General features: G+C 45.5%; 1 protein-coding gene across 2 annotated transcripts in view; it reads left to right on the top strand.

The window, feature by feature from the left end:
* EPC1 (enhancer of polycomb 1) overlaps positions 1–24,960 on the top strand; it is a 1,219,015-nt gene that overhangs the window by 648,141 nt on the left and 545,914 nt on the right. For both annotated transcript variants that reach the window (XM_085631852.1, XM_085631851.1), the window contains exon 5: positions 9,138–9,286. In XM_085631852.1, the coding sequence (XP_085487978.1) occupies positions 9,138–9,286 (149 nt within the window). The remainder of the gene's footprint in view (positions 1–9,137; positions 9,287–24,960) is intronic.

Here is a 24,960-nt window from a genome sequence, read left to right as displayed (position 1 = left end):
GAGGGACAGATGCAAAAAGAACAGATGATGGACGGAATGCAAAACAAATCAAACACACACTAAGGGCATCACAATATAAACTTCAAAAAAAGTGACTCATTCAGTGCTTTAATCAATCTCAGCCACTAGTAATTTACTAGAGCCACATCCCAGTACACTGTGGCACACCATGACACATCAAATTAGACCCAGCTATATGCAAATAAGACTTGGTCCTGCTGCAATAGGAACGGTCCAGAGGTATTATACAGCTAACACTATTTGGAGGCAAAAGGGGTACCCAGATTTTGGCTTTAAGAACTCTGTGCAAAACACCATTATTCACCTAAAACAACAACCCGTGGAATGTAATACTGTATAGGGTGTATATGGTGAAGAGCTACTATATTGGTATTACATGTATTTCAGTACACAGAAAAGGGCACTGCGAAAGATCACACAACTGAATATTATCCAGAGTAATGGGAAAAGGAAATTCACCTTCAGGTCAAATTTAAAGTAAAAAACAATACATTATGCTTGGAGAAACGTTCTAAACAGGTGGACGGAACTTTACTGAGTGAACTTTAAAAAACGTACGTATGTTACAAACTAGGTCAATAAGGAATATTTATCACATTTTCTTTTCTAGTTTCCTTTAGGAAATGTTAGGCATACTTTTGTGACAGTGCGGCAGACTTCCTTTCAAATGTTTTTCTTTCAGCTTATTCTGTAAAAGAAGTACTTCCTTACTTTTACGGTGCCCATCCTCCAAACAGTAATGTCACTTTCCATCCAGAATGACTGGTGAAGTGACATCACTCACTAGAGGAAAGGAAATGCAAGTCTGGGGGAGATAGAAAAGGAAGCCGGAAAAATTAAAATAATCCTAGCCCAAATATCCATGCTAGAAAACCTAATGTACAATTGCCATCTCAAACGCCTTCCATAGAAAAAAAGCATTGGCATAGCCAATAGGTCTCGCCGTTGGGACCGTATATGTGTTTAGCCAGAGGTATTGGCCTTGCCAATGTTTTTAAGAGCATTGTGGCTGCTGTGCAGCATGTTGAAAAGTTATAATAATAAAGTGTCATAGCATTGTTGTTACTTTATATATAACTACGAAGACATTATGTACAACTGAACGACCCAATTAAAGAATAAACATAAAAAAGGTCTTGTCATTTTTTTGTCGTTGCAATTTTGGCAACTTCTTCCTGTCTGTTTTAATGTTGAGGTGGTGCTTAGTGATGCTGCGGTGGTGCTTCGTTGGTACTAAGGTGGTGCTGAGATCTGTTCAGTTGATGCTGTGTTGAGGTGCTGCATCATTATTTCAATTGTGAAATCCTATGCCATAAATTACTTTAAAAAATAGAGCTAACTTATTTTGCATGTTTCCTTTTTATATAATTTTTAAAAAATCGCTTCAAAAGCCAAAGTTTTGCTTTTCAAACGTGGAGAATGTACATTGCTTCAACTTATAAATATGTAAACAGCAAAAATGGTATGATGTAAATTTGCTCCACAAGGAACAAATTCTTACCAATGACTTATCCTGTTTTTGCAGCAGGGCAAAGTTTCATTAATATGGCCCCAGAGATCAAACATTTGCCTTTCTAGTAGTTGGTCAAGCTTCTTCTAAGACAGATCACGCCCAAAAACCTTATATTCTTTGATGTGAGGAACAAAGTAATGGAATTTTAAAATTCTTCTACCTCATGTTTGCTGAGCGCTGGTACAAAGCCGAGGCTTGGTGTTTGTGTCTGCAGGGACTGCAGCGGGTGGTCGCTTTCTGTCCTCAAGCTGTTTGTACCCTTGTCACGGAGGTTCTGTTGACTGGGTGTGTTTTCGGTCTCTTCAACACATCCATGATATTTTTTCACCAAGCCCTGACAGCGATTGGCCGCAGTGCTTCATATACAAATAAAGTGCGATCCCCCAATGTATTGCTCAGGAGGTCACTGCAGCTTACACTAGTTAATGGAACTACGATCACTGCCACATGCCAGTATAAACGCTTCCTACTGAACATCATCACATTTAGACAGTTTAAACCATTCAAAGCTACAAAAAAGCAGTGTGAATGGCTTGGACGCGCTAGAATTATGTATTAAATGTGTATTTAAATATGAGGACTGTCTAGTGAAACTAAATGCTGGTGTCTTGCATCAGCAAAGACCGGCACAATTTAAGCACTGAAATTTGTGCATTTGGTTTTTCCTTCTTTTACAGATTAGTATTTTTCACAATCGTTCCCCATTTTAACTTCCTTACAAAGACACTATTTATTTGTACGGTGTTGCTGTGCCTTTACTTAAAATAACTGGCAAATGATTATGGATTCGGACAAATGAATAAGGAAAATGCTTTCTTGCCTGCTTCTGAGGACGCTGTCCTCACCCCGAAGGCAGAAGGAGTTTGAGGTAAGTGATTTACGTGGTACCAATGCCAGATGAAGTGCAGGGAACTAGAAAGTGAGGTCACAAGGAACCCAAGGCGCAACCAAGCAATAATCATGCCAGCACGATAATAAATTGTCTCCGCACACAACTAGTGTAGTGCTCAGTAGGTGCATCGAGTTCGCTAAGCTGCAGTACTCAAGAGTATATAACGGGTGAGGTTTGGCTGTAGCACATAGGGGTATCAAGTAGTTTTTGCCGCTTGTGCATGAGCACCACAAGGGGCAGCAGAACCTTTGTACCAAGGGAGGAGTGGCAAACACCAGATTAAGGGTGTATCTCCAATACATGGGTGGATGTACTGCAAACTGCCGAGCGAGTGACTGCAACAAGGACAGAGGGGCAAAGCAGGCATCACTACGGGGCTAGCAATGGGTGAGGGGGGATTTAAACACAAGTGGGGTACATTAACTGGGGGAGACTTGCTGCACATGATGGTAGTTTAGGGAAAAATTCAGGTCATGTCCGTTGGTGAGATGCATCGGATTCGACACAGCGAGTTCATTGCTCTTGTAAATAGAGAAACCCTGTGATACGCAGCGACCCACTGCAACACATCCATCTCGAATGACCCAAGAGCCAGATTGATAGGGGCCAGGACTCCACTATAATCCTACGAGAAAGTGCATAGCTTCAAACCGGAATTATTAAGCAAGGCAACTCACCTCTACAGTCTGCTCCACACAGGCTCCTGTATCCTCATACACCAGGGTGGGGGCAGTATAGCGGGTTGCTGGGGGCGTGGACGGACAAAGAGTAGGCCCGAATAGGGAGGGGGTGTGGGGGGGGGGGGGAGTGCGGCAAGTACTGAGCGATGCTAATGCTACACAACCAAGAGTGGGCGCGTATCCCCAAGAAATGTGGCGGGTGCATATTGCCTGGCGGGCTCCCCACAGGCGTCAGAAAGTTACGGAATGAAAACAGCCTTTCGTGCGTGAAAGAAGGGAGAAAGAAAGTGAAACTGTATAAGGGCGTGGACATTTTACTTTCAGCTGAAGGATAAGCTCATGAAATGGAACGGGGGAGGTACCTACTTTTTTCCTGCAGAACAGTAAAGCTTTCTTCCCTTGCTCGCCGAAAGATGTTATCTATTGAAATACTTTTATATCCCAATGACACATAAAAAGCTGCGCCGCCTTGATAACACTTTGCGATGGCTGTCCAGGAGGAACGTGCGGCATTGGTGCGACCCGGTCTGGGGAGGAGAGGGAAAGGAAGGAAGTCAGGAGCGGAACTGAGATTGCACGCGCTCCTCAAGTTAAAAAAAAAAAAGCGTGTGCACAGAAGTGAAAGGGAAGGAAAGGAAGGGAGCCAGGTGCGGAAATGAGATCGCGCACGTGCCTCAAGTTAAAAAAAAAAAAGCACGTGAGTGGTGCACGCGCAGCAGAAGTGAAAGTGATCGCGCTCCAGATGGCGCCTCGGGCGCTGAAAGCTGGTGGCTGCGCACGTAACCGCAAGCGCTAGGCCAGCAAAAGCGTGTGGTAGCACTTTGAAAACCCCACTTACTAAATGTCTCTCAGAGCAGCGCATGTGCTGGCTCAGGCGAGACCTAAAAAGGACTTTGATGCCTGCGTACCTCCAGGCTTTCTGCATCCCATCAAAACCTTTGACTCAAAAATCGCAGGAGAAAAGGTATATGTGGGACTTGCACCTACCACTCACCCTAGAGCCCCAGGAAGAAGAAAACCAAGAGATCTATTGAGAAGAAGATGAGCCTGAGGGCTTGTTCCATGATGCCAGGGGCACAGAAGGCATGGAAGAACACTGGTAGGATCTCGACGCCGACCCCCCAAAAGACGGAATAGATATGTATCTGTTGAGGCCTTCGGATGACATTGCCATGTACACCATGATCGTGAATAGAGCAGTAGATCGATATGGGGTGCAACTGGAGAAAGAAAAGTCTCGGACATGCTTTCTACTTGAAACACATTTCCCCTTACAAAGCAAATCTCAGTACCAGCCAATGCCTCCTAGCATTCTGGACCAAGAGAGGGAGTCATTCAGCGAGAGGGCAACCTGCATGTCAGTGACACCCAGAGTAGAAAAAACGTACAAGGATTCTCAAGGGACCTTGCTTACATACAGGGCAACATGGTGGCAGTCTCGGATAATTTTGGCCACCACTAGAAAAAGAACCAAGGTGCCAATTTAATCTTGGCTACCCCCGATAAGGAAAATAATAGAACGGAAATGGAGGGGCACAAGTTTGAAAGGGCAACCGCCCAGCAATGGCCCATTGCAAACTCCAATGATCCACTCAGTTGATGTGCCTACCAGCATTGAGAAGAGGTGGTAGAACTGCTTAAGCACCTGCCAAAATAGTATCGGAAGAGGGCAAGCTTTCTCGTGGAGGAATGCAAGAATATAGCCAACACTTGTTTAAAATCAGCACTGGACGTTGCTGACACAACGAGCAGACAACTGGTGTCAGGGACGACATTGAGAACACATGCTAGGCTTTATGGACGAAGTCCAACCTAATAGCATTATGCCGTTCAACGGGTATCAACTCTTTGGTAGTGTGGTGGATAGCACACTACTACAATTGAAAACAAGCAGCAAGACAGCAACGTCAATGGGAGCCCTACAGTTTAGAGGTTACCAGAGAAAGGGAGCCACCCCCACAAACAACACCTGTGAGGGGAAGAATAGAATACTTTCTCTATGAGCGGAAGGAAGTCACATCCGACAAGTGGATACTCCATATCATTCAACACGGCTATTGCATAGAACTAATAAAACCCCCACCAAGGTGGGGACCACTGTAAACAACTCTTGCAAAGGAGTAAAAATAATTTCCACTCAGAGAGGTGAAAGAGCTATTACAGAAACAGGCGATAGAGAAAGTACCTTCAGATCAACCTAGGAAACTACTGTGCATACTTCCTAGTTCCAAAACAAGACAAATCACTGCAACCAGTCTTAGACATCTGCTTCTTAAACAAGTTAATAGACACAAAAATTCAAGATGACAACGTTGCAAGAAGTAATTCTACAACGCCAGAAAGTGTATTATATGGCAACCATAGACCTTACGGACGCATATCTACACATTCCAATGAACCGCAGATACAAGAAGTTCCTATGCTTCGTTATAGCCATGACATGTTAACAATTCATAGTACTACCATTTGGAATAAAATCAGCACCTAGGGTATTCACAAAATGCTTAGCACCCATAGCGGGAAATTATATAAGAAAGGGAAAAACACATGTACTCCTACTGGTTGTATGTCGTTACAACGCATTCCGTTGCAACGCATGCCTTTACCACGCATGCGTTACAACGGAATGCTATTTCCATGCATAACCTTCACCACAAATCTTCCTTTACCACGCATACCTTTACAACGATTTTCGTTGTAAATTTATGCATGGTAAGGGCATACTTGTAAATTTATGCTTGGTAAGGGCATACTCTTGGTAAAGGTTATACCCCCTCCCCTGTACCCTTACGTGACCCCCCCCCAGCCCCCAATCCTTCTTATAACTACCCCTGTCCTGAACCCTCAATCCGTATACATATATTTTTTTTTTACTAAAATTCCCCTTACCTCTTCACGTCATCTCCTCTCCTTCATCTTCCTTGGTGATGTCGTAAAGAGGAAGCGGAAGTTTCTTTCTGTTTCCTCTCAAACGACGCCGATTACCTCCACTTTCCGACATGACAACAGGTGCGTTTTTTTCCCACGCTTTTTTTTTTATTTTTGCCAGAAGACCCACCAAGCCCCCTTTTTCTACTTTTAGCCTTTGCCACACATGCCTTTACTACGTATCTCGTAGTAAAGGTATGCGTGGTAAAGGCTTTCGTGGTAACCACGCATGCGTTGTAATGCATGCGTGGTTAAGGTTTGCGTGGAAACGGCCGCGTTTAAGTGGCCGTTTCCCCTCCTACATAGACGATTGGCTGGTAAAGGCACATTCTTTTTCCAAGTGCACAGACAGCCTCAAAACAGTGATTGAAATGCTCCACAGACTGGGGTTCTCCATAACATGGAAAAGTCATCACTTGTACCGGAAACGGAGAAGATCCTCCTAGGAGCAAGAATCAATCCAACGCAATCAAGAGTGTTAACCTGTGACAAGAGACCACTAGAAATAACACAGCAAGATCGCTGCCACTACATGGGTCAGTCTCTGACAGTGAGGACAGTAGGGAAGTTGCTGGGTATAATTGCCTCCTGCATACCGCTAATCCCATATGCAGGCCTACTCATGAGACCGATCCAGGAATGGATCCAGAACCAATGGTCACAGGGAGTTGGGAGGATATAGTGGTTGTCACGCAAAAAGGTCTTACTACAATTATATTCTTTGTTCCAACACGCCATTTGGCTTGTTGGAACTAAGAATATAATTGTAGGAAGACCCTTCATACTACCAACTCAGACAGTGACCATCAATCACCACAGACTCCTCTCATATGATAGGTGAGTACGCATGGGGAAGCTCACCATCAGAGGAATCTGGAAACCAGAGGAAGCACTTTAACACATAAACATACTAGTACTAAAAACAGTGTTCTTAGCCTTAAAAACCTTTCAGAAACTGCGATAGGGAAAACCGATACAAGTCAAAAGGACAACACAACAACAATGTTCTACCTCTTCAAACTGGGGGCGCAAAGTCCTTCACTCTATCGCAACCAGCACAAGAACCATTGAAGTTGACCATCTAGAGAGAGAGATAACCCTAACTGCAATGCATCTAACAAGGGTACACAACATAGAGGCATCAGTCTTGCCTGAGTGGGAACTGAATCAGACAGTAGTCAAATGGGTGTTCCAAATCTGAAGGACACCAGAGATAGACCTGTTCTTAACATCAGAGAACACAAAATGCCAACTCTTCACATCTAAACACCCACACCGCCGCTCTCTGGTTAATGCACTGTTGAAAGTCTGGTCAGGGAAATGTGTTTACATTTTTTCCCCCGATTCCACTTTTATCACTAGTGATAAACAAGTGCAGACAGTCACAGGTGACACTAATCCTCGTTGCACAACTGTGGGCAAGGCAAACCTGGTTTTCCGAACTGATAGAGATGGCACACAGCATGCAGACTGCCAATGTTGCACGACCTAGTATCCATGCAGGGGGGGGGAGTTCTCTATCCAGAACCAAACACCCTGAGCCTGGCAGCATGGCTTCTGAGCACATCAAATTCGGACACTGGAGTTTCCCAGAGATAGCTGTGGAAGTTCTAAAGGAAGGAAGAAAGCCAACTAAAAGGAAATGTTACACGGCCAAGTGGGTGACTTACACAAGGTGGTGCCAGAAATCAGGCCTCTTCCAAGAAAAGACATGAGACATCAGTCATCAGAATTAACCTACACATTACTATAGTTATTCTTTGCAGGGATAGTGGCCGATACAAGTGGACACATAGGGAGATGTTTCTTCACTAAAACAGTGGTCAAACAGTTCATTGATGGTGGGCATCAACACCCATGCGGAGCCCTAAAAGTGTTGCTAACATATCTAATAAAGGAACCCTATGACTACTCCACAGGACAGCACTAACATTTGTCACTCTAAAAACTGCCTTCCCAATTGCAATGACATCGCTACACAGAGTAAGTGAACTGCAAACACATACATTCCAGGAACAATACCTGCAAATACACAAGGACATGGTGGTCATGAGAAGCAGCTCAGGCTTCCTGCTGAAGTTCATATCATACTTTCACATAATTCAGGCAATCCAAATACCTAGCTTCTTTCAAGAACCAAAGTCTCAGGCCAAAAAAGCCCTGCATACTTTGGATGCTGTCAGTGCAATAATATATTACTTGGAGAAAACAAAACCAAGCAGGAAAGGGAAACAATTCTTTGTATCCCTCGCAGGCAGATGCAAAAAATGCCACTTATGAAGAACACCATACCACGGTTGATAGCTCAGACAATCCAAATGTGTCACAAAAAGGCTGGCACACAAGTAGAAACAAAACCAAGAGCGCATTTGACAAGGAAAAATGGAGCAACCTTAGCCTTCGTGGCAAATATCTCATTAAGTGACATATGTATGGCAGTCACGTGGTGAACAGTCCACACATTCAGAAAGCATTACTACATAGACATCCAGCTGAATAGGAAGTCACAAGTGATACAAAAAGTACTGAAACATTTGTTAGCTAGCTCACTCTAATTTCTAACCCAACCACCACAGTAATCAAAACTACTACACCCAGAAACCCTATATTATATGTATACCGGTCTTGAAAATCTCTTGCGATTTTAGATTACTGAATTTGGTCTAGTAACCAAATTTTTTCTTTTTTTTTTTGTAGTCCCAATAAAAAAAAGTAAAATAAAAAATATAGGCACTTTGTATTTTTGTGCCTAATTATAATTTGCATGAGTGAGCAGGACAACCTAATCAAATATTATGAAGATTAGGATATAAAATCCATGGCAGGTTATCCAATTGTTAAATTATTAGCATTAAGACAAACACGCACCTCATGATTTATGTTGTCAGCAGTAGGCATTGATGTTCGAACAGCCCTCTTGTTACTGCAAGCATTTCGGAAGCATTCTCCTTCATATAAAGTTGAGTGGGTGTCTTGATTGTTTCTAACCTTAATTTGCTGCTCCATTTTCCATCACCCCGTAGAAATTTGCATGCTCTCCTTTTTTTTATTTAAATGAAACAAATGTTACTCTTACTTTATAAGGCTACGTTTATTTATACAGAATCGAAAGAACGATGAAGTTTCTTATGAAAAAATGCTCAAGTTGCGTCGTGATCTGAGTCGGGCTGTAACCATCCTGGAAATGATAAAAAGAAGAGAGAAGAGCAAGCGGGAGCTGTTACATCTAACCCTGGAAATCATAGAAAAGAGGCAAGTTGTGGACCAGCTATATTCTCAAATTGATGTATAGAGCTTTTGTAGGGTTTGTATATTACTGTGGTTATGGAATCTATTGATATGGTTCTTCAAATGTGAATAGAATTGTTTCTAGAAATGGCACTAGCCTAACGTCACTGTAAGCGTTCACCAATTCTTTCAATATGTTTTCTGTAGAAGAAAGTACAGTTTACTTAAACTGCCACACCAGCGTACCTTAAAGCAGATCTAGTATTGGAAGTAGTTGAGAATGAAGCGGTATGCATATAATCCCTAACCTTCTTGCTGATACAGTATCTAATTACATGATCTCAGTTAGAAGGTTTCTTGAAAGGTCATTTACTCGGTGGATAGAAGCCTAATACAGGTCAGTATCTATTGTAGTTTTACCAAGTAAAAGATGGAAGCCTATTGTAAAAAGTTGCTCCTAAAATCAGCTTGAAAAGGAATAGTGGCCTTAGGAGACTCGTTTTCCACATTGACCCTTTCCATTACCTAAAACAATCTTATATGTATTTCTGGTGAGAAACAAGGATATCCATCATGAGATCATTTCTGATATTCCGAAATAGAATTTCTCCACAATAAGGCGAGATCCAATAACGCAACTACTAAAAATATATATTTAGATTTGAAAATCATTCAAATGGTCAGAGTACAAGGAGTTTGGACAGGGCATGGCCAAAGGTCACATTTTGTGCTTAGTGCATATTGGGCGCACCTGATAAACTTGCCCCAGGAGTGTTGGGCATCCCACTGAAGTATTAAAAAAAAGTGATGGTTGAATGTTTGAATTATTCTAAGCCACTGGTAATTTCTTGGTGTCGCATCCCAGTCCATGTTTTTTTCCACACCATGCCACCTTAGTTTGGACCCTGCCATATGCAAATCATTCTTGACTCATCCCCAACAACAATAGTCCAGCCCGACCTGCAAGGCCAGTGCTCACTGTACCACTGGAACCAAACAACACGTGACTGAAGAGCACCCAGTCAAGGCGTAACCTGCCTTGGGCTGCTTCTATTCCAGTTCAGGGAGGACCTGACATGGCAGTTCGGTTGGACTGTTTTTAATGGTGCAAGGTTAAAACTGATTTACGAGTGGCTGGGTCTAAACTGAGGTGTCAGGGCATACATGGGTTGATATGCTACACCGAGCAATTGCCAGTGGTTAGTCTCATTGCCTGCATTGCCCTGTGTGCAACAGAATGAGGAATGGAAATGTACCCTGGGTTCTCAGGGCAAAGGTCAGGCCCTGTATCCAGAGCACTCTGTCATGGGTGAAGGTGAAGCCAGTAAGCTGCTCCCAAAGCTGTTTTGGCATGGATAAGGGAGGCAGTCCCCAACCAGCCCTGGGTTAAGAAGTGCTCAGTGCTGGTACTGTCCAAAAGCCATGCATGACTCCCAGAGCTACACAGCCAAAGACCATACCCAGAGGGTTTTTGAAGATAAATTCTTGAGCTCAAAAGTCTGAGCGAAATCCAGACCCTGTGCCCACTTAGCAGGACTGATGTGGCACTGGTCTCGCCATTCTTTGTCTCTCAATGCAAAGTCTGGGCAGAGGTCAAATCCTGCACCCAGAGCTTGCTTGGTGCAGCCAAAGGCTGAGCCCATGGATTCAGTCTTTTTCGACTTTCAGTGAAGGTATTGATGTCACTGGAGACGTGATGTCACTATTCAATAACAATCTCATTTAAGACATCTGTATATTTATGTATCGCCCACTGGGGGCTTTGAAATACTGTTTGGTGAACCACAATATCCAACATGCACTTTCAGAACCCTCAAGGGTGTCCACTAGGGGGAGAGCACTATAAAAACATGTAATTGGAGAATGGTTGCCATCAGAGAAAATTAAATGTAGTCACCTGTGATCAAGGTCTTACATTACTGAAATGCGTCAGGATTGTGGTAGCTGCACATGCATCGAGAAAATTGGCGAAACAAAACTGATAGTAATAGGAATCTGGGATTAGCCTAATGTGTTTCAAACATCTTTGCTCTTGATCCCAAGCTGCCAACTGTGTCACTCCACAAATTAATTTCAAACTATCACACCATTAATGCCAGTTACTTTATTGGTCCTCTCACGACCACTTGTGATTTTCTAACACACTGCATCATGGTACTGGTAGTTCATGCATGTTCAAAACTGATGCCTATGATAAAGCAAAGGAAATGTTTTATTTTTCTGTGCACTTGACACCCACTCGGGAAATATGCATGAACTACCACTTACATGATGCAGCATGTTAGAAAATCACACATGGCCGTAAGAGGACCAATAAAGAGACTGTCATTAATGGTGTGGTAGTTTGAAATTAATTTGTGGGGTGACGCAGCTGGCAGCCTGTGATCAAAAGCAAAAATATTTGAAACGCGTTAGGCTGATGCCAGATTCCTATTACTATCAGATTTTTTTGCCAATTTCCTTGATGCGTGTGCAGCTCATGCGTTTGGACAAAGGTTCTTCTGACATATATATTTATATCCTACTGACAGTCACCAGCAGGTAGTTATAGTTAGGACCTAGTTTCCATAGGAAATTGATATCACTGCAACATTTGCAGTGAAATATTTGATGAGAAAATTGTGCATGGGGGGCGCGAGTTATAGTTACCTTAGGGCACAATGTATAGTTATGTGAGATAACTATAGCTGCTTAATTTCTATGGTTTGGTGTGTGTGTATATTGTATTATTGTGTGTGATTGGAATTTGCACCAGCACTTATGTCAAAAAGGTAAGGTTTATAAAATTGATGTTTACATTATATTAATTACGTAGGCACTAGCACTTTAATCATGCCCACGCCATCAGTCATTTCACCTCTAAAAAGCCAGCAAGGGGCTAAAAATCATGCAAGGGGTTGAAATACATATGGGCATGTTTTAGCAACAATTTTGAGATATTTTGAATGACTTTTAACAAAATCCTTTTTAGGCAATGGTTTATGGTTTTATAGTCTTAAATTCTTAACAGGAATTTTGAGGTATTTATACCTGGACGCTGCATTAACCAAGACCTATTGATCTAAATCGGCAGCATGTTGTCAGTTTCTATTGTTGCTTGATGCCAAAACAAATGTAAAGTTTTAAATGTACTAAAATTATTATACGCAATTTGTGAAGGTTTTATGGTTTAACAATTTGTATCATCAAATGAATTTCAAAGGTATTTATACCAGGATGTTAATCTAACCGGAGCCGACTTATGTAAGCAGTATGTTTTCAATGTTTATTGTAACCTTACGAAAACATTGCACATGTCACTTTAAGTAGATGGGAAAAAAACGTAAAAATGGTTTAAAAGCCAACCTCTTACTGTGAGGTGAGTCATGTGATCAAGGCCCGCCGGGGTCGAAACGTGTCATGCTGTTGTTTTGAGAGCGGAATAAAACAACGTACCTGCACCAAACTGTGGTCCGTGCTCCTATTAGTGCAAAATACCAGCAAGGGTAGAGCGTAGTAGCGTTGTTATGTGTAGCCGGTTTTAGACTCCTCCGGCTAATCACAGACCCCCTTTGACTTTGGTCTCAACGGTGAAAAGTAGACATAGCTTGGAAACGAGCACTTTCATAGAATCCGGGAGGATTATTGCCAGAAAAAGCCCCCCAGCGACAAGCACTACAGCATCGACTTCCCACAACTTCCTCAGGTAGGCGAACACGGGTCGGAGGACACCGGGGGCGCTTAACCAGGGGGTGTGATGGGGCGGCCATCAATTACTGTCGAACTGGGTAAAGAGGTGTGCACGGATACGAGAAGCAGCGTGAGCCTGGGATAGGCTTCACCCGAGGTATCCAATAAATTTCAAATTACCGTGAACGCTTCAAAACAATGTCAGTAGGGGTCGGGAGGCGGCGGCGGCCAATATGTTTGACAAAACCAAAGCACCCAAAACAAACTCAATCTCCCAGAATGCAACGACAGGGCTGTGCAATACCAGTCTGAGGGACAAAGTAAAGCAACTGGAAAAGCTAATGAAGAGTGAACAAAGCAAATGGTGGAAGGCTAAATCTCTCCAACCCAATTTGGATGTGTGAAGAGTCTCACGGGGACTACGAATTTCACTAGCCCCCAGTTATGAGGATCCAGATCGGAAATGATGAAGGAATGGGCAGACACAAATCTAGAATCATCCAGAAAGCTAGTTATCATACTTATCGGATATGCTGAGAAATATCGCATTAGAATACAGGAGGAAATTGATACTGTTAATGACGAATTGAACGAAATGGGTGTAGGAAGGTGGATATCTGACTATGGTTACCCCCAACTTTTTGCCTAGTGTCTAGCTGGTTTTTCGACTTAGTTGGCCTGAGATCCTGCCATTCAGGGTCTCAGGCTGTCTGCTCTCTCTTTAAAATGGACTCCATGTACCCTAGGTACATAACCAATTGGTAAGGATCACCTTATTGGACCCTGTACAGTGTACCCTAGGTACCCAGGGCATAGGTGTACCCTAGGCCTCCCAGGGGCTGCAGCATGTATTATGCCACCCCTGGTCTTCCAATCAGACACAACTAGCTGATCACTCAGCTGGGGCAAGGTCGTGTACTCACCCCTTGCTTAGATATAGTATACCTATATCTACCCTTAAAATAGACACATGTGTACCTATCAGCCACTCCTATGGCAGGCCTTAACAATCCTGGAGGCAGAGTGCTTGGTAACATGTGAGATGGTGCTCTAGCATGAGCTGATCCTGTCTTCAGCTTTCGGAAACCATGTCTTTATAGCTGTTCTATGATATAGCCTACCATATACTCTTAAAGTACCTTATAATCTTAAACGTTTATGGTAACTATGGTTTGGCTTTATCAAAAGATGTCGTGTAAGGTGTCTAACACTTTGGAATAATACCCCCATACCATTTCTGGTGATGAGGATATTATTCCTCCCTTCTAGAGGGAGAGACATGTTAAAATCCTACTTTGCTGTTTAACTCTCACCAAAGCCTCAGCATCACAAAATGGATGCTGCTGCCACAGACACGAGTCTGACCTCTTGCTGCTGGGAGCCCTCCCAGCCAGGGAGGCCTGGACAATAGGTTTCCTGCTTGGGGAGGTGCTAGCACCTCCCCTGACAGACTTTAGTGTATTGGGGCAGGGAGGGCTGAAAGGAATGAGACATGCCTGGGGCACACAAGGTGCTCCATGCATAGTCCAGTTCAAACCGGTGCTGGGGGCACTCCAGCCCCAGCTCTGGCGCGAAACTGGACAAAAGAAAGGGGGTGTAGCCACTCCCCTTCCTGGTCCCACCCATAGGAGTGACCTTGCAGGTAGCCCAGCCCACTAGCCCAGTATATTAGTAGCTAGTTGGGCCCTGCTAAATTAGATTATCCTGAACCTGCAACTTGAACAGAAACTCTGGACCTTCGACATTCGACGAAAGAAGAAGACTGAAGAATCTCCCTTGTGGCCAAGGAGTGGCCACCCTGTGCGAACAGGCACCATCAAGAGACTTACCCTTTGCTTTGCTGAAGTTCTACGAGGGACCGACTGCAGAGCCTGACCAGAGCCTTGACTTCCAGACTTCTCCGACCCTGATCCACATCCACAGCCGAGCTGAGATCCGTGGAGGCGACGAGAGACGTGGGACCAGCTACCTGGGAAAAGTGGCGAGTATCTTCCAGCACAGCTTCTGAGGCACCCTCGAGGTTGTTCACCGGGGATTGAGAAGCCCCAACCCCAAGCACCATTTGCACCGAAGATCAACCCCCCACACTCCACGAGTCCTGCGTGGGGCCCTTCTGCATTTTCCTGCTTGCCGCGTCTGTCCGGTTACTTGCCCGTTGGCTAGTAACCTCTGTGACGACACACCTTCAATTTTCCACTGCTGGTTTGGCTCCTCCAGACTGGCTCCTGCTCCTCTGCAAAAGAGAAGCACCCCAGACCTTCCTGGTCTGCACCAGAAGCAAGTCCTCCATTCTTCGTGGGTTCCGCTTGCCAAGGCTTGGTGAGTCCTAGTTCGACTTCGACGCCGCCGACAGCAAGAGATTTCGTGGGACAGCTCGCCTCCTGGTCCTGGTCGTCCTCGACGTCTCCTGGTACCCGTGGCTGCTACGACAAGCTTCACCCTTCACCTGCAATCTTCACGACATCGCCTGGTTCCTTCCTGGTTCCACGTGGTCACTGGCTAGTGACCCAGACTCTGTCCCTTCTGCTTGCAGGTATCCTCTCTTCTTGATCCCAGCCTTGGGATCCACCGGACACTCTTCACTGACTGCCTGTCAGCAACTTTCCTTCAGGCATCCATAGGAGTCGACGACGAAACCCGACGCAAGTTCACACCTATGCACCCGCAGCCCGTGGGCTAGGTAACTTGGGTACTCCGGTGCTCATCAGGGTATTGACTATCCTAGTGTCTAGTTCTCAAGTCTCGACTTCCTAGCTACTCCAGAAGTGTCCTAAATCTTATTCATTCTAAACTGTACTATTTCTATCGATTATACGCATTACGCGTGAGTGTTTCCACTCTGCACCTGAATCCCGTGGGCCTCCCACTTCCTAACTGTTGGTAGTATAGTGTAGCCCCAGCGATGGCCTAGGCCTATCCTATTTCCGTGACAGTGGTCCTTATACCACTTACTTAGTATATGGTTTGCGTGGCCCCTAGGGCCTAACTGTATTGCTAACCTGTGTGACTTAATGTATGCTTAAATAAGACTGTGTTGTACTTACCTCGAATCTCATAAAGAGTGTTGAGGGTTTGACTAGAATCAATACACTTTATTTTATATATATATCTGTTGTGGTGTCCTTTCATTTGGTATTCAAGGGATTACATATGGTATAACAGCTGGCTTCACATGCCATTCAGAGTCTAGCCTAAGACTGCTCTTGTCCATGCTACCACTAGGATAGCTGGTCTATAAGGTTGACTTTACAACCAATCACCATAAGGGTTGTTTGGACTGATACAAGGTGTACACTAGAATTAGTGACATCATATATCAGGCCAACGTCTCACAATGGGGCAACATGATGAACTGGTCAAATTGAAGGAAGAAATGAGGAAAAGACTCCGGAAGGAAGAGGAGAAGATACGTGAAAGAAAAGCATTTAAATTTCATAGAGACTGCACAGATTACGAATGTGGGCATGTGTTTCCTTTCGCCAAAAAATATGATTCGCTGAAAGTCTCTAAATACAGCGGATCACAAACGGCAAAATCAGTCACTGCGGGTGGACGATCCAGACCAGAAACAGCATCAAATTCAGACCATAGCTCCGCACTTGAGAGCTAAACAGAGCTGGCCCCCGCAATCAGGTGACAAAACAAATGCCAGCAAAGATTTCACGAGCTGAAGAGGTGGATTTTTTGTGTCTGGAGTGCAGACAAAATGTGTGCCCCAGAAAAGAAACGAAACAGCAAGGAAGAACCGTATCCCAAGGCGCCGCGAGAGACGCAAAGCCAAGAGACGAAGAAACCAAGAAGCAAACACAGCAGACACGCCGTAATTGGAGACGCTAGCTCCAACAACCAGTCAATCAATAATAAATCTGGTGAAGGTGGATCTGAATAAGGCTGAAGAGCAATTGCTAGACCTCGGGCTCTCATACTGCCCCAAGAGCATTATCATTATTTCTTGCAAAATCATGTACAAAAACTCCCCTCATACATTAAGAACACAGGAGATTTTTTATCCAAAATATAGAACTTTGAATGGCAAGCTGATTTCATACTGATCACCTTAGACGTGACATCCCTATATACATCCATCAACCATCAGGACGGTCTAAGGGTGTTGAAATTTTTCCAGGACAGGAGATCACTGGAATACACCTTGTATAACAAAATATTAATTCAAATCGTTGAATTTTGTCTTTGTAACACTATTTTTATGTTTCAGAACTTACTCTATCAACAACAACGAGGCATAGCTATGGGGGCCAGCTTCTCCCCCAGCTATGCCTGTCTACACATGGGATGGTGGGAGGAGCTGGTCCTCCAGAAAGAGCATGAGGCAGTTGTTACTGAGAACATTAAACTTTGGCTTAGGTTCATAGATGACCTCTTTATAATCTGGCAGGGGACACGAATAGAAGGGGAAACATTCATATAGGTTTTGAACATCAATAGCCTTAATCTACATTTTACGCTACTTTGAGCACAGAGTGTCAACTTCCTTGATTTACAAATATACATCAGGGAAGGCCAGCTGGCAATAAAATTGCACCGCAAGCCTACGGCTGGCAATGCAACCTTGCATGCTAGCAGTTCTCACCCTCAATACCTAATACAGAATATTCCATATGGTGAGATGCTCCAGCTCAAATGTATATGCAGCTGTGAGGATGATTTAAAGACAGCAAAATTAGCCATTCAAAATAGGTTTTTAGAAAGAGGATACTCTAGGCAGTGCATCACCGCTGCTATTGCTAAGGGCAATACAGTAAGGAGAGAATCCCTCCTCGATCAAGCTACATCATCAGAGGGGATTAGATCTAGAGGCACTGAACAGGAGGAAACATCCAAAACCTTTAGAATCATCCTGAGATACAACAAACAGGAAAAGGCCATCAAACAAATTATCCAGAAAAATTTGCCTTTGGTCCTAAGCGACCCGGTAATAGGCCACTTACTATCCAACAGAGTTGCCATTACATACAGTAAGGCACCCTTGTCTGCAATGATCCTAGCAGCCAATCAAAGGGTACATGGCTATCACAGGGGAAAGGATTCTTCAAATGCAGGCTTTGTAAAGCATGTCAATTTGAGGTCAACATGACATCCTATAAGACTCCATTTGGGAAACCAAGAACGGCCCATCAACAAAGCCTTGACCTGCAAGTCAGATTACGTTGTCTATGTGCTGGAGTGCCCTTGCGGCCTACAATATGTAGGAAGTACTATACTTCAGGGGTACAAGAGGGTACTCAAACACATTAGGGCTATTAAAAACAAGGATCGATCCTACCCTGTGGTTCGGCATTTTGAAGAAGTACATAGTGCAGATCCCAAAGATCTGAAATACTTCCTGATTGATGCCATCCCCCCAACAAGAGATGAGAAAACAGGAAAAAGGCCCTAAGGAGATTAGAAACACGCTACATACTTGATCTGGATTCTAAGCAACCTGGGGGCCTTAATGTCACTGAGGACGTGCCTCTAGATAGAACTTCGATGTAGAGGAGATGTTCACACGTGCACACATCCACCGGTAGAGATTAGCAACAACAGGTCCCCCAAAGTCAAACTGGCAGGGTATACTGAAACCGCTTAACACCCCCGTTTATTACCAACACAGTTCTTTTTAATAGAATTTTAGCTTTTTACACTAAGGTGTAATTTGCACACAGCACTTTGTTTTAGTAATTAGAATTTGCACCAGCACTTGTTATGTCAAAAACGTAAGGTTTACAAAATGTATGTTTTCATTCTATTAATTACGTAGGCACTAGCACTTTAATCATGCCCACACTATAAGTCAATTCACCTTTAAAAAGCTAGTAAGGGGCTAAAAATCATGCAAGGGGTTGAAATACATATGGGCATGTTTTAGCAACAATTTTTAGATATTTTTGAATGGCTTTTAACAAAATCCTTTTTAGGCAAGGTTTTATAGTCTTAAATTGTTAACAGGAATTTTGAGGTATTTATACCTGGACGCTGCATTAACCAAGACCTATTGATCTAAATCGGCAGCATGTTGTCATTTTCCATTGTTGCTTGATGGCAAAACAAATGTAAAGTTTTAAATGTGTTAAAATTATTATATGCAATTTATAAATGTTTTATGTTTGAACAATTTGTATCATCAAATGTATTTCAAAGGTATTTATACCTGAATGGTATTCTAACCGGAACGACTTATGTAAACAGTATGTTTTCAATATCTATAGTTACCTTACGAAAACATTGCACATGTCACTTAAAGTAGATGGGAAAAAAATGCAAAAAATGGTTTAAAAGCTAACCTCTAACTGTGAGGTGCGTCATGTGATCAAGGCCCTCCGGGGTCGAAACGCATCATGCTGTTGTTTTGAGAGCGGAATAAAACAACTTACCTGTGTGTGTGTGTGTGTGTGTGTGTGTATATATATATATATATATATATATATATATATACACACACACACACACACACACACACACACACACACACACACACACAAGGGTGGCTGCCTTGCAGTTCGTGACTGCACAAAGGACTTTGGCACATTGTTACCATTGCCCCTGCCCTGTTGACATTTGGATGGTGAGGTTGGAGCGTTATGGGGACCGGAGGAAGCCGTTGGACCCTGGACTCACCTTTAACAACTTAAAAACCTCCCTTTTGTCCGATATTTCAGCTCTCATTGAGCACGGACTCCGCCACTGGTACTTACCACCAAGATGCATTCTGGGGGCTGCAGTCTTCAGACATCGGACTGCAGCTGTGAGCAATCTGTAAGGAGGAGCCAGCTGACTTCCCCACCCAGGGGGAGGATCGCAGTAGATCAAAAGGAGGGTGTCGGTGATCTTCCAATGAGAAGGGCGTCTGATGAAGAGACACCCCACGCCGAAATGCATTATGCCCTGATGGTCCAATAAAGAGCTTCTGAAGGATTTCCCTGTGTGGCCTCTGCTTCTTCTGCTTGGAGGAGTTTTGTTTGGATATATATAAGTTCGAGGCATGTGGGCTGCTGAATTCATATCTGTGCATAGATCGCCGCCTAGTGTTGGGTCCGGATGTTTGCACGTTGTTGTCCTGGAAGAGTCTTCGAAGTATCCTGGGATAGGTGACTCCTCCCCTGGACTACAGTGCGCATGGGCATCCTCTCCATCCTCAGATTGTTTTTTTCCGCCATTGGGTTCGGATGTGCTTATCTTGACTCAAGTTAGGAAAAACTTTTTACAGGCCAAAAGGCCTTTAGTTCGCGTCGGTACTGTTCCCGATCGGTATCGATAGTTTTTTGTTAGTTTACTAACTTCAAGAACAACTTTTTCGCATCATACCCGACCATCGACCCGACATCGACGATGGAATCGAGGCCACCATTCAAGCGGTGTCCTGTATGCAATGCGAAATATCCCCATGTCGACGTCCACCCGGTGTGCAACAAATGCCTTTCACCGGATCACGACGAGTCCACATGTATGGCCTGTGCCCGATTCCGATCCAAGAAGACTCTCCGGAATCGACGAGCAGCGAGACTTGAAGCGCAGCAAGCGGCACCGGCCCCGACCAACATCTTCAGCGCCGAGGACGAAGATGTCGAAGACGTGGAGAACCTACCCTCCAGCCCCGCTTCCGAACACGACTCCGGATCGGAAGACATCGAAGAACGACTCTTTCACAGAGACGAAGCCGACACCGAGGTAGGAGACTACGATGAGGCCTTAGGGGCCGAAGAGAGTAGCTCCGGTGACGAGCAAGGCCTACCCGTACAGACTGAGGATATCCCAGTGCGTCAGTCTATGGCTCCGGTCGAGGGATCGCCTTCGGGCCTTACCCAAGACCTATCCCGCAGTTCTTCGGCCCCGCCCTCTGGCCCGGCCTCGGACATTCAGCGGCAGCCATTACTACCCAAAACGGATGGTTTCCCTTCTTCGAAACCGAAACCGAAAGCTGTATTGGTTCATCAGAAACCGAAACCGAAAGTGACACTGGTCGGATCGAAGCCCACCACACCTTCGACGCCAGCCAAACCCGTCGGCACCGACCGCACCAAACGAGACTTCGGTGCCGAGCTTGCAGCAGCCGACGTCGGCGCCGACACACGGAAAAAGACCATCGGTACCGCCAAACCTACTCGGCTCCCGGCACCGAAACAATCGGCTCCGGCCACAAAGGTCAAAATGGCTGCTGCGTCTCACACCGCTTCGAAAGCAGCACCAAAGGCACAATCATCGACGCCGTCGACAGCTACTACCTCTCCTCGACTCGATGACCCAGTGGCGCCGAAGAAGTCCACGCCCGCCTCTACAGAACCGGTCGGCGCCAAAGAACCGTCGGCGCTCCAGGTGCGGCAAGTTGCAGCGTCCTTGCAACGCATCAAAGACAAGGCAGCCCTCCAGGACACGTCAGGCTCCGAGCCGAAAAAAGCTCAAACAGCTTCTCCGGCACCGGCCAACATCACTTTTGGCCTGCCACCATCCACGGCCCCAAAACTGTTCCAAATCAGAACACGTGTCACCCACACCACGATCACACCTGCCGAACACTCTCCTGCAGAGACGTCACCATCACACATCATCGATGCCGACACCGGCAGAATGATGCTCCACAAGAGGAGAATAACTTCCGAGCCAGCTTTGGACTCCTACCGGATCCCGCTAAAGAAAAAGCTGCCAGTGGATTCGGAACCAGTTCTTTACGAACCTCTCCATTCCTCTTACCAAGATCCACAGTCCTTCTCTCCCACACACTCCGAAACAGACGTTTTGGAGGACTACATGGGTGACCACGTCCCCTACCCCGGAGAGATGGACCCTGAAGGCCAACAGGACCCTGACCAAGCTTGGGATGACCCTGTAGATACACAGGACACGCAGCTATATGGAGCAAAAACGTCTCCCACAGAGGACACTGCCGCATTCAACGCCCTCATTGAACGTGCTGCGGCCAATCATGGTGTGCAACTCCACTCTGACACCGTCGAGGACGACTTTCTCATGGATACTTTCGCATCCTCAGAAAGGAATATCAAAACTCTACCCATGTTGAAAGGTGTCCTCAAACCAGCAAAGGACATTTTCAAAGAACCCACCAGGGCAAGAGTAATAAACCCCAGGATCGACAAGAAATACAGGTCGGCGCCTGGGGACCCTACCTACATTAGAGGCCAGTTACCTCTGGATTCCATAGTAGTCGCGAATGCTCGCAAACGGGCACACTCGCAAACGACAGGGGATGCTCCTACCCCGGACAAAGAGTCCAAGGTGCTAGAGACCTCCGGCAAACGGGTTGCAGCACAAGCAGCTAACATATGGCGTATTGCCAATACTCAGGCGCTCCTAGCTCGCTACGATCGCGCACATTACGACACATTAGAAACATTACTCCAACATCTCCCTGACCAATTCAAAGAGGGAGCAGAGATCCTCATCAGGGAGGGACAACTCCTCACGAACGCATCCATTAAGTGTGCACTGGATGCCGCGGATACAGCTGCCAGAGCCATAAACACTAGCGTCATGTTACGACGACACGCCTGGTTACGAATCTCCGGATTCAAACCTGAGGTACAAAATAACATCCTCAACCAGCCGGTCAACCCCGACTACTTATTCGGGCCAGAGGTTGACACCACCCTAGAAAAAATAAAAAAGGACACAGACACTGCAAAGTCCATGGGGGCTCTCCAAACGCACACCTTTCGGAGCGGCTCCTTTCGTCGCCCCGGAAATAGAGGAGCAGGTAGAGGACAGGGGTCACAGCAAACCTACAACAAGGGAAACACACAAAGTTCCTACGATAAAAACACCCGGGGTGGATATCGTGGCTCAAGCACAAAGGGCAGAGGACGCGGATACGGCAACACCAGGTCCTCCCCCAAGAACAAACAGTGACGCCCTCTCCCTTCCGCCCGACCACATAACACCTGTCGGGGGAAGGCTACAAAGGTTCCTGTCCACGTGGAACTCCATCACCACGGACAGGTGGGTCAAAGATATTGTCAAACACGGTTACTGCCTAGAATTAACCTCAACTCCACCCACAATACCTCCAAAACACCGTCCTATGTCCTCAGAGCACTTAACGCTCCTACAGCAGGAAGTGCTAAGTATGCTACAAAAAGGCGCAATAGAGGTCGTACCCGTCCACGAGCAAGGTACGGGGGTGTACTCCCTGTACTTTTTAATACCGAAAAAGGACGGGTCACTCAGACCTATACTAGACCTGAGACCCCTCAACCGCTACATTCTCTCCGAGCATTTCCACATGCTCACCCTACAGCAAGTCCTCCCGCTGCTCAAACAGGGAGACTTCCTGGCCACACTGGACATCAAAGATGCGTATTTCCACATACCCATTCACCCCTCACACAGAAAATATCTCAGGTTCACTGTTCAGGGGCAGCACTACCAATTCAAAGTCCTTCCCTTCGGCATGACAACAGCACCCAGAGTTTTCACAAAGTGCCTAGCTACTGTGGCTGCACATCTACGGAGGCAACACATACACGTCTACCCTTACCTGGACGACTGGCTTGTTCAAGCAAAGTCAGCCCAGCAATGTGCCAGCCACATGTCCCGCACCATTCACCTTCTTCACAGTCTGGGGTTCTCACTAAATTACCCAAAATCACATCTCCAACCCGCACACGTACAACAGTACCTAGGTGCGACCATAGACACTCTGGCGGCCACAGCTCAGCCAAATTTAGTGAAATTCAACAGCATGCAAATGCTGATTTCCAAGTTCAAACCCCAACACTCCCTTCCCGCGCGAGTGTTCATGCAGTTGATAGGCATGATGGCCTCCTGCATTTTCATAGTCCCACACGCGAGACTACATATGCGCCCGCTTCAGGAGTGCTTAGCACGTCAATGGAATCAGGCTCAAGGCAACTAAAAGACCTAGTGTTGGTGAGCGGTCGGGCATACAACTCTCTGCATTGGTGGAATCCACAAAACCTTTGCAAGGGCCGACCGTTCCAAGAGCCTGTTCCACAAATAATACTGACAGCGGATGCGTCTCTCCAGGGATGGGGAGCTCATGTACTCAATTATACAGTGCAGGGACTATGGACAACACAACAAAAGAAGATGCACATCAACCTTCTAGAACTGATGGCAATCTTCCTGGCTATGAAAGCATTCAAAGTACACTTGTGCAACAAAGTCGTGTTGATCCGGACGGACAACATGACCGCCATGTACTACATACAGAAGCAGGGAGGAACACACTCTCCACAGTTGTCTCATCTGGCTCAGAGCATGTGGAAGTGGGCCATTCAGAGGAACATGTTCCTCATGGCGGAACACCTCCCCGGCAAGGACAACCAGATGGCGGATCTGCTCAGCAGACACTGCCACCAGATGCACGAGTGGGAGTTACACCCATCAGTACTCCAGCCGTACTTCCAGCAGTGGGGTCATCCAGACATAGACCTATTCGCCACAAGCGAAAACGCAAAATGCCAAAGCTTTGCCGCCAGGTTCCCACATCCGCAGTCGCAGGGCAATGCGATATGGATGAACTGGTCCGGCAGATTTGCGTACGCTTTTCCCCCAGCACCACTGATACCGCTGGTGGCACGCAAACTCAGACAACACTCACTAACACTCGTCCTGGTTGCTCCAACGTGGGCACGCCAGCCATGGTACACCACCTTTCTCGAACTTTCCGTGGTGCCGCATCAAAGGCTGCGAATCAAACCCACGCATTTGACGCAGAACCATGGACAGATTCAGCACCCAGATCCGCAACAGCTGAACCTGGCAATCTGGCTCCTGAAGTCCTAGAGTTTGGCTACCTAAACCTGCCACCTGACTGTATGGACATCATTAAGGAGGCCAGGAGACCCACTACCAGAGCTTGCTATGCAGCCAAATGGAAAAGATTCGTCATCTATTGCAATAATAATGACATTAACCCGCTAGACGCATCCATCCAAAACATAATTTGTTACCTCTTACACTTATACCGATGCAATCTGGCATACACCTCAATACGTGTCCATTTGACCGCAATATCAGCCTATCTCCAGAACAGGCAGCACCTCTCTTTATTC

The sequence above is a fragment of the Triturus cristatus genome, chromosome 10, assembly GCF_964204655.1.
Source record: "Triturus cristatus chromosome 10, aTriCri1.1, whole genome shotgun sequence".
NCBI classification, from domain to species: Eukaryota; Metazoa; Chordata; class Amphibia; order Caudata; family Salamandridae; genus Triturus; species Triturus cristatus.
The sequence above is the reverse complement of the archived record's forward strand: the minus strand, read 5'-3'. Positions and strand labels throughout refer to the sequence as shown.